Here is a 16,651-nt window from a genome sequence, read left to right on the forward strand (position 1 = left end):
ATTGTTATATCATCAATACAACATATGTATTGGTCCAAAATATAACTTAATATGACTTAAATAGTTCCATTATAATCACCTCTGTAATCCTATGACACTACCATACAACATAAAATAAGCATTTAAAGTGTTATCTTAGGCGTGCATGTACTTCTCAGGGAATTTAAGTCACAAGTAATCAGTGTTAACATCATAGACAACAAGTTTTTTTGTATTCTTATCTTTACCTTACCATTAGAAAAAAATAATCTTTTTGGTCTGTGTGATTTTTCCTATCTAAAATTTTTTAATATCCTCAATACAGTACCATTTCTTTCTTCCCTTAAAAAATTTTAAGGCTTAAGCAACAAGTAAGGTACATTAGAATTCAGTGTTTTGAAATAAGATCTATCTTATTTAATAATTTATTCTTAGAGTAAAAGATTTTGTTTGAACTCATTCTTCTTCACTGACTGTGACCCCTCTAGTCACTGGGACCACAAGATTTTTTGTTTTCAACAGATGTCTTTTGTTTTAAAATAATAGGCATGGCAATATAAATACGTAATGAAAAAAGTTTTTTAACAGCATTTTTAAAAATAATTGAAAACTGATAATTTAATGATTTATATCAGTTACATTCATTATATAGATTTCTTAGTTCTGGTTAGATAATTTTAAGTGAATTCAGTTACAGTTCCATGAATGTGGATAGGAATTTCCTCATCTACCTAAATAGAAGGATGTGAGGGAGTTTTAGAAAGCTATATTTTTTACTTTTGATGGATATATACAAAAGAATGGGATCCTCATGTGTTTGGTTTTTTTAATCTATGCGTCTTGAACACTTTTTCCTTCTGCTTGTTCTTAGTGGGCTTGGTCATGAGAGCACAGTTGTTTTTAAGAGTAATAAGACAAAAAATAAAGGAACAAGACTAACACAGGATTATACTTTTCCCTAGCAGAGAATAACACTGAGCTAAACAGATTATTAGTACTGAATTGTCCATTTCACAGCTGGGAAATCCCAGCAAATGAAGAGTTTAATGAGAAATAGAAACATAATGCACTTTATTTATATCACAAGTTCCTTAGTTCTTAAACAAAAATTAAAAAGAGGGCTGCATCTTATGTGGAATTGAGGGCTAGTGGCAAATAATTTTCTCTTAAATGTTGTTAATATAAGCCCTGATTAACGTTTTCCATGTCATAACCCATGTGTCCAAAATATATTCTAGGCCGGGCGTGGTGGCTCACGCCTGTAATCCCAGCATTTTGGGAGGCTGAGGCAGGTAGATCACTTGAGGCCAGGAGTTCGAGACCAGCCTGGGCAACATGGCAAAACCCGGTTTCTACTAAAAATAGAAAAGTTAGCCGGGTGTGGTGGCACGTGCCTGTAGTCCCAGCTGAGGGAGGACGATCTCTTGAGCTCAGGAAGTAGAGGCTGCAGTGAGCCAAGATCCTGCCACTGTACTCCAGCCAGGGTGAGACCCTGACTCAAAAAAAAAAATATATATATATATATATATGCATGTACTATTTGTTATCTTTTATATACTTCAAGGAAAATTGAAAAGTGTATCCTAGACGTTAGAACTAAAACTAAAGACTTTTCATTTGAAAGCAGAGATGTGTTTTGTTAACCTTTAAGTAAAATAAAGGTATATTCTCTTAATTGAAAAACACTTCTCAGGGCCAGGTGCGGTGGCTCACGCCTGTAATCCCAGCACTTTGGGAGGCCGAGGCAGGCGGATCACGAGGTCAGGAGATCGAGACCATCCTGGCTAACACGATGAAACCCCGACTCTACAAAAATACAAAAAAAATTAGCCGGGCGTGGTGGTGGGCGCCTGTAGTCCCAGCTACTGGGGAGGTTGAGGCAGGAGAATGGCGTGAACCCGGAAGGCGGAGCTTGCAGCAAGCCGAGATCCTGCCACTGCACTCCAGCCTGGGCAACAGAGCGAGACTCCCTCTCAAAAAAGAAAAAAAAGAAAAGAAAAAGAAAACCACTTCTCAAAGAGTAAAAGCAGAATAAAGAATAGATTGATTGTGGTGAACATGACAATTGAGTAACCAAGAGAAATTAATTTCATACATTATTTAGTATCTGTTATATGCGAAACACTGTGTTAAATGTTTAAAAGTTGCAAGGTTTTACAAGACAATCCTTACCTTCAAGGAATTTAATTAATAGCACATTAATAGCACATGCAAATATTACATTCTTCATATAAACAGGATAATCCTTTGAAACTACGGTATTATTTAACTGTTCTTTGAAATGATGTTCTTAAATCCAAAACTCAAGAAAATACATTTCATATCTAAAAGTGCTTTGCTTTTTCAGATTTGAAAGGACAGATTAATGTACATTTAGTTTTAGTTTTCTCTAATACATTGTTGCAAATTAACATAATACTTTTTTCTTTTCTTACCTGTCATAATATACAGAATAGATACCAGCAGCCTTTTTGACCAGCTTTAAATATCTTTAAATATTTAAATATTTAATTATTTAAATTAAATATCTTTAATTAAAATCTTTAAATAAAATATCTTTAAAATCTTTAAAATAAAATAAAATATCTTTATTAAATAAAAAATTAAATATCTTTAAATATCTTGAAATATTTAAAGAAATATTACCAATTTCTTTTCTTTTTTTTTTTTTTTTTTTTTTTTTGAGATGGAGTCTCACTCTGTTACCCAGGCTGGAGTACAGTGGCACGATCTCGGCTCACTGCAAGCTCTGCCTCCTGGGTTCACGCCATTCTCCTGCCTCAGCCTCCCGAGTAGCTGGGACTACAGGTGCCCACCACCACACCTGCCTAATTGTTTTTGTATTTTTTTAGTAGAGACGGGGTTTCACTGTGTTAGCCAAGATGGTCTTGATCTCCTGACCTTGTGATCTGCCCGCCTTGGCCTCCCAAAGTGCTGGGATTACAGGTGTGAGCCACCGCGCCCGGCCAATATGACTAATTTCTAAAATCATTAAGTTTGTACAGTTTTCCAAGAGAAATTCCTGATTTTTAATTTCTTCAGTTTCTCTTCCCATTCATTCTTAAATTGTCATAAATGTTTGCAACTATGATAGCTTTAGGATTGATATAATGTGATTTAACATCTAGCTAAGGGTTAGGGTTGCTTCCAGAAGTGAGAAGCGGATTCAGGCCTAAGGGATTAAAATATTTTAGTTTGACTATAAAAGGAAATAATGAAGTTTCAATTGTAAATATTTGGCTTGGGTTTCAGAAGTTTAAATGGATTTTTAGTCTTTCTTCATTATCCTCACATCTGTTTGTTCTTCATTCCCCAACCCCCCTTATCTTTCCTCTCCCCACCCTCAAAGACTCAGTTGATTTGTTAGTTTGTCTTTCACTGTAAGAGTTACATTTGTAAGATGTATATAGTCCTGGAAAGGTCATGTCAACCCTCCTGGATATGTTTGTCAGCAGAGTAGCACCAGTGGTTTATATGAACTTTCATCTGACTTCCTATTCTAACCCAGAGGATTTGATGTAAGATCCCTCTCTCTACCCTTTAATCCTGCCCCAGATCTGCCCTTTAAAACAGACAAAAATTGCATATAGTCAGCATGTCTTTGAGAAAGCTTATACCAAAACTCTTGTAACACTGGGTATAGTGACTCACCTCTGTAATCTAGCACTTTGTGAGGACAAAGTGGGAGGATGGCTTGAGGCCAGGAGGTTGAGAACAGCCTGGGCAACATAGCAAGACCCTGTCTCTCTCTCTCTTTTTTTTGAGACAGAGTCTTGTTCTCTCGCCCACACTGGAGTGCAATGGCACGATTCCGGCTCACTGCAATCTTCACCTCCCAGGCGAAGCAATTTTCATGCATCAGCCTCCCAAGTAGCCGGGATTATAGGCACGTGCCATCACACCCAGCTAATTTTTTTATTTTTAGGAGAGACGGGGTTTTACCATGTTGCCCAGGCTAGTCTTGAACCCCTGACCTCAGGTGATCCACCCACCTTGGCCTCCCAAAGTGCTGGGATTACAGACATGAGCCACTGCACCCAGCCAAAGACACTGTCTCTTAAAAAAGAGAAAAAAAAAGAAAAGACACTCTTGTAACAAAGACTGACCTGGTAGATGAAGAAATACTAGATGATGTATTCTTTTTGACTTTTAAATAATCTTTACTACCAAATTAGGTATTCCTCATTAAGCTGTGAAAATTTGGTCTAGGCTAGTATTTGAAAAATTCATGACTTCCCAAGAATACATCTTAGCCCAGTTTAAGAAACACTGCATTAAAAGTTAAGAGATGATGAAAAAACAAAGGCACAAGCACAAAAATCCTGTGTTCCTACTCTGTTATGGGATGATGATCCAGAAGATCCAGAGTGTATTTCTGTTTAGATTGTTCTTTTTGTTTGTCAACAAAAAAAATACAAAGTTAACAAAGATTTCCCATATACTCAAGAATACCTGTGGGCACAAGCTTCAGAAGCAGGACCTAAAGCTTTATAATCATTATGTTAGTGTAAAATCTGTGGAGGTACCCAGAGTATGTTTTTAGTTGATCACTAAAAAGTCACCCTAGGCAGAGCACCATACAGGAACCACACACCTAAAAGGCAAAGGATGAAATGAGGGATGGCTGGGACCTTTGAAAACAAAGTCTGCTTTCCAAGGATGGTGACAGATACCTAAGAAAAGGCATATGGATTTATCTGAGGAATAAAAGTAGACTGGTAATTACAGGATAGATAATGAATCAGATTTGTAGAAGATAGCCAGAAAGGTGAGGGGCTTTCGTGAAAAACAGACTGTTCTGTATACAACATATCTAGAAATGCAAGTATGTTACTAATGTCCTGAATGACATATTTGGGTATATAAAACGGAAAATCCTGTAACAAGTATGCCGAATGTGTTATATAGAATGTGTTACCTAGGAAGTTTTGCAAAACATTTTACTTAGGGAAAGGAATGCTTCTTATCTATCTGGAGTATTGAAATACTCCTACCTTCACAAAACAATCAGATTTTTGGTTCCTTTTAAATTGATAAGACTTGTGGGCATGTGGTGAGATAAATTTATGACCAGCATGAATTTCACTTTTAAGCTAGCAACTTAAGATCAACTAGTGAAAAGAACTTGGCTTGGCCCTAAGCAAGAGAAGCAGAGAATCTCAGTTTCCCTTTTGTACATTCTCACTTGCCCATGGTGCCACGATCACCTCACCCAAAGCTGGGTCTCTATCTTGTATCTCATTCTGAAACAGATTTGTTCACTCTATAACTATTACCTCTTCCCGATGTACTTTGACGTGTGCCTCTTGTAATCCAAAGCAATGTAAGAAATCTCTTATGAATGTATTTCAGTAACTTATGAAAGAAAAAATAACTAGTAGAGAAAGTGCTTTCAATCAAATTTCTGCCACCTGCCCCTGCCCCCCCGCCCACCACCAGTAAGTAAACCCTGAGAACCCTGAGAATTGCAATTCAATATTTTGTCCATCCTATTAAAACTATGCATTTCATACCACTTTTCCTCCTCCCTGAAATAATAAAGGAGTTAGAAAGGATGTTTTGTATGTGTTCCAATTTTGTGTCATTGATTACTATTGGCAATTTTTGTCTAAAGTTTTGAAGTAATAATAAACAGTGCTCTAGAAAATTCTGAATGAGGAAAATCAGCTTGTTTCAAGCACAGAATACCTTACTTAATAATAAAGAGCTAGATGTCAAGAATGGATATAACATATTGAGATTGAGGTGAGGGGGAAAAGAAAAAAATGAATGTAATTTTAAAAAGCATATACATATAGAATTAAATTTGTGTCAGTGATTCTCAACCAGAAATGGGATCAGAAATGAGAATTTTAGTATCAAAATCCACCTAGGTTTAAAAAGGTTAAGAAACACTGACCATTAATCTGAATAATTTGGATTGCAACCAGATTGGGATTTTCTGAGTTTTCTATGAGGAGAAAAGAATAAGGTTCCTGAGCAAATTAATGGTCTCAAGAAGACAGGGCAGTAAATGGAGACACCCAAAGAAACAGCTAGTTTTATCTGTTTCCCTTTTTAATATGTACACAAATGATCATGGTTCATAAAAACAAGTGGAACACAGCTAGTTGGCAATATTTTGTTATCTATGGTCTACCAACCCAAAAAATATTTTTTGTTGTTTATAAAAAGTAGCAATTTGGGCTGGTCACAGTAGCTCAATTTGGGAGACTGAGGCAGGAAGATCATTTGCGGCCATGAACTGGAGGCCAGCCTGGGCAATGTAATGAGACCCTGGGTATACAAAAAATTTCTAAAATTAGCCAGGTGTGATGCCATGCACCTGTAGTTCCAACTACTCAGGAGGCTGAGGCGGGAGGATTGCTTGAACCCAGGAGTTCAAGGCTGCAGTGAGCTATGATTGCACCACTGCACTCTAGCCTGGGCAATAGAGCAAGACTCTTGTCTCCAAAAAACTGTTCCTTCTACTAATTTAGATATATACTTTATTCTGAATTAGTAAGATTTTATCAACTGACTTAAAAGATTTTAGAAAGAAGAAAAAATTCTCATTCTTGTTTCTCTCTCAATTTTGAAATAGTAACTGAAAGTATATATTCTTATTTGGCTTATTCCTCACTTAATGTTAATCACTGTGCCTCTCACCTTTTCACCAGAACATAAAGCTCAACTCTGGACACACTTGACACTGGACTTAAGGACTGTTGTAATAATACCAGATTCCAAGTCCATTTCTTTTGAATTGGTGCACTGTACACATAGGACTTACACAGATTTATTTGGGTTTAATTTAAGATTTTTCTTTCTGCCTTTGTATCTAATAAACTATTTTTCATCTCTTTCCCCAAGGTTTTCAAATAGCTGGAAATTCATGAATACTTCACATTTTCATTTGAGTTTGAAGATTATAAATTTAGAATTTAAAAAAATTTTTTCATTTAAAAATAGAACACTTGCAGTGAATTTAACATGTGCAAAGAAAGACATTTGATTTTGTTGGTAATTCAGTAAGATAACTAATGTGTACTTCAAAAATACAGGTAATATAAAATTTTGGAGTGAGCACTGTAATAGTCCCCAGTTTTGAGTCTTTTAAAAATAAAATTGCTATCTGAGAACTGTTTTCCCCTTATAGTCCAATACAAATTTTAATGGTAATATTGTGGAACAGAAATGAGAGTGTATCTAAAGCTTTGTTCATTTCTGGGGCATAACTCCTTTTTCATAGAAAATAGACTGTACTAGGCATAACTTGTTATATCTAATTTACCATAAAAAAAGTTTTTTTGATTATTCATGTGTGATCCTATTCAACAGAAAACTTGGGAGAGTTAAGAAAGCTAGATTGAGGCTATAGTTGCCAGTCTAAACTCCTTTAGGTCATATTGATTAGATCACTCAATTGCATGTAAATGTTGATTCATTAATTGGTATTTCTTATGTCTGTCTTTTCTTCCCAACTACATTCCAGGACTTTGTAACAGAGATCCTTTTCTTATTTTCCCCTATATTCACTGTGACTCTTAGTGCAGCATTCTGCATTATAGTAGATAGTAAATATTTGTTGATTGAAATCATTGGGAGAAAGGAAAGCGAGCAATAAAGAAAACAGAGCAAAATTAAAGTACATGTATTATCATGTCATTTAATTTTTCTTGACTCTAATATTATAGTGACTTCCATGGAAATGTCTTTGTGTTCTCTAAATCAACTTATCAGTGATCTACTTAAATATCAACGAATGAAATTTTGTTTACATTTCTTTGAGAAAAGTGGTTTCTGTAACTTAGCTGATTTTTTCAACAAAAGTTGTAGATGTCTTGTTTTCATTTGAAACACACTTTTAACACAGTTGGTCGCAGTAGAATTTACTACATCTGAGGATACATAGTAACTTCAGTTTTCTGAATACTTGTCTGATTTCTAGCCCATATTTTTATAGATGGATTTACTTTAGGCATTGAATCTATTGGCTTAAACTATGGTTTGTGGTTATGTTAGATGAATGTTGTTCTCTACTTTGATTTGTAATCAGAGAATAAAGTATTTTCACTTCAGTGTTTTATGAAACCAGCAGTAAAAATCATTTATAGTCTTGCAGATGGTCCTGCTTTCTTATTAAGGCTATAACTTAGTCATCATTATTATTAACATGAATAAATCAAAGTTTTTTTCATTACATGCTCTCCATAATATAGAGAATTAAGAGTGGTCTCAAAGATACTAAGTCTGAATAAATGGGAAAATACTCATGTTAGAACTGTATTATTCAACAAAAACTACATTTAGGCACTTTTCTTAGCATGTGATAGAGATCATAGATAGAAGTATACACCACACTTGCTGAAAGATTTGCCATTTTCATTAGATTATTTTCTGATATTCCATATTGTAATTTGTAATTGCTTTCATCTTAATTGTGGAATAAGTTTATATCATATTCTGCTTGTGTTATTAAAAATCTTTTAAAACGTACTCATTTCCAAAATTCATGTTCTTTACCAGTAACAGGGGGTATCACAGAAGAGCAGTTTCAGACACATCAGCAGCAGTTAGTTCAGATGCAAAGGCAGCAGCTTGCCCAGCTTCAGCAGAAACAGCAATCTCAGCATTCCTCGCAACAGACACATCCAAAAGCACAGGTAAACTGCTCTTTTCGTCACAGTTACGTTTGTTTCTTTCATCATTATGTAGTTTTATTCCATTTTAGTCAAGTCACAGAAGATAATCTTGGTTTTGCCACTCTTGATTTGGGGTCTGTAACCTGAATTTCTTTTCAGTTAATGTACGTAATTTTAAGTGACTAGCTTATAAACTAATCTCTTAATATTTTGAGAAGAGTGCTGGAGCCAAATATGGTATTTTAAATTTTTTGAAGGGTTGTTGAGAATTTATAGAAGTAATTATATATGTAGTTGTAAGAATCATTCTCCACCTCCACTCCCCCAAAGATTTTTTTGAAAGATAAAACTTTCCTAACCACTTCCTAAACTATGTGTTTAAGTGCCATGTGGATGTGCTCCATGAGCTGGGCAGTAATTCAGTTGAATTGTGCAATACATTAACAGCATATAACCCCTTGCCATTGTGAATCACATTTCCCTGTTGAAGAAAATTGCAGCCAGGCACGGTGGCTCATGCCTGTAATCCCAGCACTTTGGGCGGCCGAGGCGGGCGGATCACTTGCGGTCAGGAGTTCAAGATCAGCCTGGTCAACGTGGCAAAACCCTGTCTCTACTAAAAATACAAAAACTAACTGGGCATGGTGGTGAATACCTGTAAGCCCAGCTACTTGGGAGGCTGAGGCATGAGAATCGCTTGAACCCTGAAGGTGGAGGTTTCAGTGAGCTAAGATCGAGCCAGTGCACTCCAGCCTGGGTGATAGAGTCAGACTATGTCTCAAAAAAAAAAAAAAAATTAATTAAGATTTTTTAAAGTGAAGAAGAAAATTGCCACTAGGGGAAGTTGTTTGTAGACACCACTAAATAAAGATGCTAGAGATAAGAATAAAAATACTTCATAAAACCATAATTGCCAGAAGGAACCAGCCCTGCCAACACCTTGATTTTAACCCCATAAGCTTCATTGTGGACTTCTGGCCTGCAGAACTATATGATAATAAATTTCTCTTTTAAGCCACTCAAAGCAAAACTAAGAAATCTATTTCAAATTTGAACCACCTGAAAAACATAAACCTTGCGTTTTACGTCTTAAGTTTTATTGCTCTATAATTCTAAAACCACTTCTAAAGTAATAACTGAGGTTTACTCAATTTTGGTTATATTTTGTGAGCTCTCAGGGTAGAATCTGCCCATTGTGTTTCAGCCCATTCTCAAAGGGTCAGTACACTGACTTTAAAGATCCTGACTCCAGTAACATGAAAATCTCAGTGACCCTGGAACGCAACACTCCTGTGACATCCAGGTGGATCTGGGACTTGCTCAAGGACTAGGGCTGTAGGACTTAGTAACTAGGACTTAGTAACCAGTGTTATACAGAATCAAGAAGGAACGGCCATTTAACTTTACTTTGTTTGCTTTTTCTGAGTCTCTTGGTTAACCAACCAAAAGTATTTTCATCCTATTTCAGGGTTAGGCCAAGATAGGTTTTCACATTGTGACAAAAATGTCTATTAATCATCTCTATGATTTCATTTTATCCAAGTATCTAGTTTTTCAAGCATTTTTAAAACCATTCATTAATATTTATTGGAAAAATTAATAGAACATTAAAGCCTTGGGTTATTTAATCTCTAGTTCTTTCTCAGAAATAACTTCTCAGTTTGTATTCATTTCCCTGCTTCATATGCCAAAAATCATCTATGGAATCGTAGATCGCTTAATCTAAACACTTGTAATTGTTCAAGGTTAGAAAGGCAACAGCCTCTTGGGTTTGCCCCATCCCTTAATATGTTCATAAAATCACATCTAAAAATTAGAGTGTTTAACTTTGTTCATTTTATAGGGCTCAAGCACCTCTGACTGTATGTCTAAAACACTTGACTCAGCCAGCGCCCACTTTGCTGCATCTGCAGTGGTCAGTGCACCTGTTCCAAGTCGCAGTGAGGTAACCAAGGAACAGAACACTGGCCACAACAACATAAACGGTGTTGTCCAGCCTTCAGGTACAGCTGGGGTTTCACATGGTACCTACTTTCTTGAAGTTGTAACTCAGTGATTGGGAGTTTGTTTTTTGTTTTTTTATCCAAGGGGAAAATGTGTATAAGAAGTCAATCAGGACTCTTTAGGATTTCTTTGGAAAGATAGGGGGAAATAGGTAGATGTTTTCTAGAATTCATGTAGAATCTACTCCTTGTTTTCTCCCTCATCCATTGAATACATACCTGTGTAACATTCTACCCTTCCTGGTTTCATTCACATACTGTCAGTTGCCTCACATCTTAGGAAATCTGTTGAGCTAACCATCCCCATTGAATCATCCATGCATTGATAAAAAGGTGAAATATAATCCAGGACAGTAATAAATTGGAAATCAGATTTGCCTTCCCACTCTTACATACTGCTCGTAGGCATACTAACTCTGGCTCCCCCTCTTTAGATAGAGTATTGCTGTGAAACCCTGTGTGCTTCTTAGTACCCTGCGTCCACAAAGACTTGCTATTCCTATCATCCTTCAACTACCTCTCAGACCCTAGGATTTTCCAGTTGCTTTTATATATACCCATGAACCTGATTGTCCATTTTTACTAATATTCATCCATGTGTACATACTTAGGGAAACCCAACTGTCATTTCCATCTGTCCTGTTATACTTAACTCCACAGTTGCCAGATACAGGCGGCAGAATACTTTGCAAAGCCCTTTTATGTAGACCAGTAGAAAGAGGGTGTTTTGGGGGTTGTAGCAGATTAGTACATTCTACTTAGTGATCAGAAGCTCCCTTTGGAGAGACCAGTGTGTGAAAAGTTAACTTGGCATTCAATTCAAATACAAATGTTCGTATTTATTTTATTAAGCTTCTAAAAATAGTTGTATTGATGTCTCATGATACTAGTTGAATGACTTCTTTCTTTTTCAGGAACCTCTAAAACATTATACTCCACCAATATGGCTTTATCATCCAGCCCAGGGATTTCAGCTGTACAACTTGTAAGGACAGTTGGCCACACCACTACAAACCACTTAATCCCAGCATTGTGCACAAGCAGTCCTCAGACACTTCCCATGAACAATTCCTGCCTGACAAATGCAGTGCACCTCAATAATGTCAGTGTTGTTTCTCCAGTCAATGTGCATATCAATACACGGACTTCAGCACCATCGCCAACAGCCTTAAAACTTGCCACAGTTGCTGCCAGTATGGACAGAGTGCCAAAGGTTACTCCCAGCAGTGCCATCAGCAGCATAGCAAGGTGTGTGTGTGTGTTTCAGTGATTTTTCTCCCTTTGTGCTGGCTGTCCTGTGGGAAGAAAAAGACTTGTTTTTACACTGCTCAAGCAATAGGTGTTTATTGACAGACTTGATTTTCAGTAGATACTGAAGATCTGTATAAAGCTCTGTGACTTAGGTATTTGTTTAAGGTGCCTAGTAGGATGCTTAAATGCCAACCTAGTAGGATTGTTAGAGAAAGACAGAGTTAGTAGTAGAGAGAGAGAGAGAGAAAGGAAAAGAAAGAAAAGGACATCAAACTGTCAGACACATCAGAGTCTATGTTAGAAGCTTCAGTTACTCTTCCCCCCCACTGCCCGCCCCACCCCCGAGATGGAGTCTTGCTGTCTTGCCCAGGCTGGAGTGCAATGGCGCAATCTCAGCTCAGTGCAGCCTCCGCCTCCCAGGTTCAAGCGATTCTCCTGCTTCAGCCTCCCAAGTAGCTGGGACTATAGGCACATGCCACCATGCCTGGCTAATTTTTGTATTTTTAGTAGAGACGGGGTTTCACCACGTTGGCCGGGATAGTCTCAATCTCCTGACCTGGTGATCCACCCGCCTCAGCCTCCCAAAGTGCTGGGATTACAGGTGTGAAGTTACTCTTGTATTAATGTTTTATAGTTTAGGCAGTCTGGAAGATGGGAGTTGTTATGATTAACTCTATGCCAGAGTTTAGGTTTCACATCCAAATTTGTGTTTTCTTTAGCGTCATACACAAAGGGAAAGTAAATTACCTTATGTATATTAAAAATGAGAATATTCTAGGGTTAACGTACATCCATAGTATATTTTAGAATGTTTTTATATTTCTTTCTATGGCACTAATACAAGGAGAACAATGAATCAGAAAAAAATTGATTTGCATAGGTTAATAAATACATGATCTTAAGCCTATAGAATTAAACTCTAGTGGAAAGTAATTTCAGTAATATTGTGCTCCTAATGATTATTCTTTTTGAGTGTCATATGCTTCATCTCTCGAGAAAAAAAAAAAAGAAAAACTTGGTTTGTCCTGTGATACATATTTCATAAGTAATTTCTCATTGGCTTCTACTGAAATGTCATGTTAAATTATTATCTTTCCTAAGTAAATAGCCATAATAAAAAAATTAGGAATTAATGGAATTTCTGAGCTGAAGAAAAGTTTTTCTCATTCCTATCTAGAAATGGCAAAAATGGGAATTGTTCTTGTGAAGTCATGTTTAGTTGTAATTACATAACAATGTTTTTGTAAAATAATGGTAACGTCATGTTCTAGAGAGTATTGATATTTATTTTATCCTTTGCCTTATTACCATAGAGAGAACCACGAACCAGAAAGATTGGGCTTAAATGGAATAGCAGAGACAACAGTAGCTATGGAAGTGACATAACCTAAAACACGTGGCTCTGACCTGTGCTGATGGTGTGCAGTCATTCATATTCCAGCTGAATGCAAAAGGCAACACTCTGTGGATCACAGAGTGTAACAATGGACCTAAATGGACTATAGTATATTGGATGTTAAATCCATATATGATGTATATTTTGTAAAATTGGGAAAATCACTACCTTGTAAAATAGTTTATTTGTATCATCAATATTATTTCTGTTACTTGAATAGTAGATATTCATCATCATGCTTTTGCACTTGAATTTGCAACTGAATGGATTTTAAAAAATAATTCTTTAATGGGATCATGAGCATGAAATGGGATCCTGCATCACTTGTTTTAACTATTTATTTTGCCATGTTTACATTTTGTATCTTGTAAAAATAAATCCAACTTTGTGTCTAAAAAGTTAAAGATTCATAGCTAGGAAATGAAATTCTTGTAATTTTTTTCTAAAGGAACTGTAAAGTTTTCACTTGGTTCATTTTGTTTCACAATTTGACTAGATGGACTTTTTGGTAAATACTTTAGTGGCATTTCACTGTCAAATATGAAGTTCAAGGCAAAATAGTATTTTCTATTACTGTGCAGGGGAAAGGGATGGATCGATACATGCAAATTTAATGTAGTAACTCACTTTTCCATATATTTTGAATGTATATTTCTATTTATAATACCAATTTATAAAAAACAATTACACAGAAAAAATGAAATAGGAAAAATTATGCATCTAGCACATTTAAACTGCAAATATGAAAATTTTTCGAGGATTACATTTTATCTGAAGGCTGCATATTTTAACTGGCTTTAAAACTGTAACACACCACATAAAAGATACTTTACCAGGTATGTATTGCATTATATCATTGCAATAATTATTGGAAGTCTAGATATCGAGCCATCCCAGGTGTTGGGCGGGGGGAGGGTTGTGGCAAGATTGTCTTTTCAATTTTGGAGAGTTTTCCTGTGGCTACAAGGCAAGTAACGGGTTGGAAAAAGTCTGACTGTAAGCGTTGGACACCTTCATAGTGTAGTGTTTTAGTGACTTTTTTTATACGGTTCTTGTAAATTAGATACGTGTAGTGGTGTTTCAGAATGTTTGTTTATGCACTAGTTCAGACAACTTTCCCTGTTACTTGTTCTTGATAAGTGAAAACTGCAGGGAAATAAAAAATACATATCAAAACATGGACATGCTGCATATGTGTTTATTTCACAATGTGCACACAGTATAAGTGAAAATTTAAGGGAGATGATAGCACTTAACAGCACTTTTCATGTTCACATGCTTTCCAAGCATTAATGAAAAGAACTATAGGAAGCTCATCTGTGGGCTCTATTGGGTTTCAGATAATCCAATATAAACTACCTTTGATATGAAAGTTTGTAAGGTATTTTACAGAATGTAAGTAATTTGCAGTATCGCAGTCATTGAAATGTCATAAGTGAGCCTCATTTTATAAATAAAAGTTTAGAGTAGAATTATATTGCAAGGGGGTTTTGTCAAGTAAGTACTGGGAAATGTAAATATTTTTAATGAATACAATTAAAACCATTTCAAACTTACATAATTTTATACTTTACATTTTTTATATCTGCAGTCCTGAAAGTTGTAAATTGATATGTCAGTTGAATTAATGGGCCAAGATTTCTGGTGAAAGTGGTTTTTATTCAGGTCCTAAATGTGTAAAGCAATTTATGGTCAAAACCATAGAAAAAATACTAATTTTGTCTTGGTTGTGACCTGATAGGATCCATGCTCGTTCCTGCCATACTACCTCTGGAGTTACTCATTGCTGATTATATAAAGGAAATAATTTTGATTTGATATGTATTATGACTGTGTTCATTCTGCTTATAGTTGGATGTATCTCCTTGCTATTAAGAACTTAAAACAACTTTAGTGCCAATTGCAGAGAAAGCTTTTTTCCCCGTTTTACTGAAGTAAAGCATGAAGTGAATTTGCCTTATGTGATATATATGTTATAAATAAGTAAAACAAAACAACTATCCATTTGTATGGTTTCTGGAGGTGGTGGCAAATCCAGAACTTATAAGACTGATGACCAATTGATTTGTTCCTTTTGAAGTAAAATAGAAACGTAAGCCTTCCTTATTTTGTTGGTTGTAACTGTTTCATGGATGGCATTTCAATTATGTACATACACATTTTCCATTGCTTCTCTAAAACTTAAGTGACAAATATTTGTTTTCACTTTATTAAATTGAAGAATAGTCTATTTCTGCACTGGACAGCACTGCTCTCTTAGTTTTCTCAGGAAATTAGTGTTGGTACTCGGAGTCCAGTAAGCTTTCAGAATCCTTGGAGAATGTGTTTCTTTGGAATGGGTGGAGGTGGTTAATTTTTTTAAAAAAAATAACAAAACGGGTAACTCTCACGTGGTAGGATATTCTTAATTCAGCACAGATAAAAACATTTTTGATTGTATTTATTTCTCTACCTTCATAAAGAGAGTACACCCCCTTCCTTTCCCAATAATTCAAGGTCATTTTTATGATGTAGCTGTAAGTATATTTGAGGATTTGTTTTCTTTTGCAAAAGACCAAGGGAAAAACTAAAAAATTTATAGGGCACATTTTAAAACTATATATATAACACACACACATGTATATTCTGGCTTTTTAAAAAACAAATGTATTTGCAACTGTGCTAGGTGTTTTTTTTTTTATTACTAAGGTTGTTTTGGGGGAAGGTAGGGGGAGAACAAGGAGGACCAACATTACAGAAACTTCCCTAGTATGTACTGCTGTATTTGAGTATGATGCTACACTTTTCAACAAATTTTGTTGATCAACAATATACTTGTGACTGAAGTGTTTTATTGTCTCTTAACTGACTTGGCAAACTTCCAAATTTTAAAAGGTAAGAATATCTCAAGGGATTATGAATATTATATCCTGTAAGATAAGAGATGTTTTTCATCACTGACAGCAGCATCATAATAGCTAACATCATGGAGCATGGAGCATTCTCTCTTAATGACTTACTCATTTACTCCTAACAACAATTCTGTTTAGTAATATTATTTTTCCCATTTTAAAGATCAGGAAGATGAAGTTTAGAGAAGTTAGGTAACTCACTCTATGTCACATAGCTGTTAAGTTACTAAGGAATTAAACTTAGGAGTCACCACACTTCTAACCACACTGCCTTCTACCTTTAACATGAAAGAAGCCCTCCTCAAAGAAGTATTTATTCTATTTCTCAGTCCACTTGTTAGCAGCATCCGTAGCAGTTTAGAATTTCATTGAGAAGACAGCCACCCAACTATTACACCACGAGACTAAGTGAATTATATCCAACTGTGGCTTCTAGCCATCCACTGAGGAAACCCAAATATTCTTTTCTGCCTGCCGGACCTAGCGAGTAAGTGCTAAAGCTCTCAA

General features: G+C 35.8%; 1 protein-coding gene across 7 annotated transcripts in view; it reads left to right on the top strand.

Moving 5' to 3' along the window:
* EPC2 (enhancer of polycomb homolog 2) overlaps window positions 1–16,078 on the top strand; it is a 144,555-nt gene extending 128,477 nt beyond the window's left edge. For 5 of the 7 annotated variants that reach the window (XM_016949790.3, XM_063790497.1, XM_063790495.1 and 2 more), the window contains 4 exons: window positions 8,488–8,624; window positions 10,447–10,606; window positions 11,521–11,854; window positions 13,171–16,078. In XM_016949790.3, coding sequence (XP_016805279.1) covers window positions 8,488–8,624; window positions 10,447–10,606; window positions 11,521–11,854; window positions 13,171–13,243 — 704 coding nt within the window. In that variant the 3' untranslated portion in view covers window positions 13,244–16,078. The remainder of the gene's footprint in view (window positions 1–8,487; window positions 8,625–10,446; window positions 10,607–11,520; window positions 11,855–13,170) is intronic. The other 2 variants (XM_016949791.3, XM_063790498.1) reach the window with 1 other exon arrangement.
* The last annotated feature ends 573 nt before the right edge of the window (window positions 16,079–16,651 follow it).

Source organism: Pan troglodytes, chromosome 13 (assembly GCF_028858775.2).
Source record: "Pan troglodytes isolate AG18354 chromosome 13, NHGRI_mPanTro3-v2.0_pri, whole genome shotgun sequence".
Classification (NCBI taxonomy): domain Eukaryota; kingdom Metazoa; phylum Chordata; class Mammalia; order Primates; family Hominidae; genus Pan; species Pan troglodytes.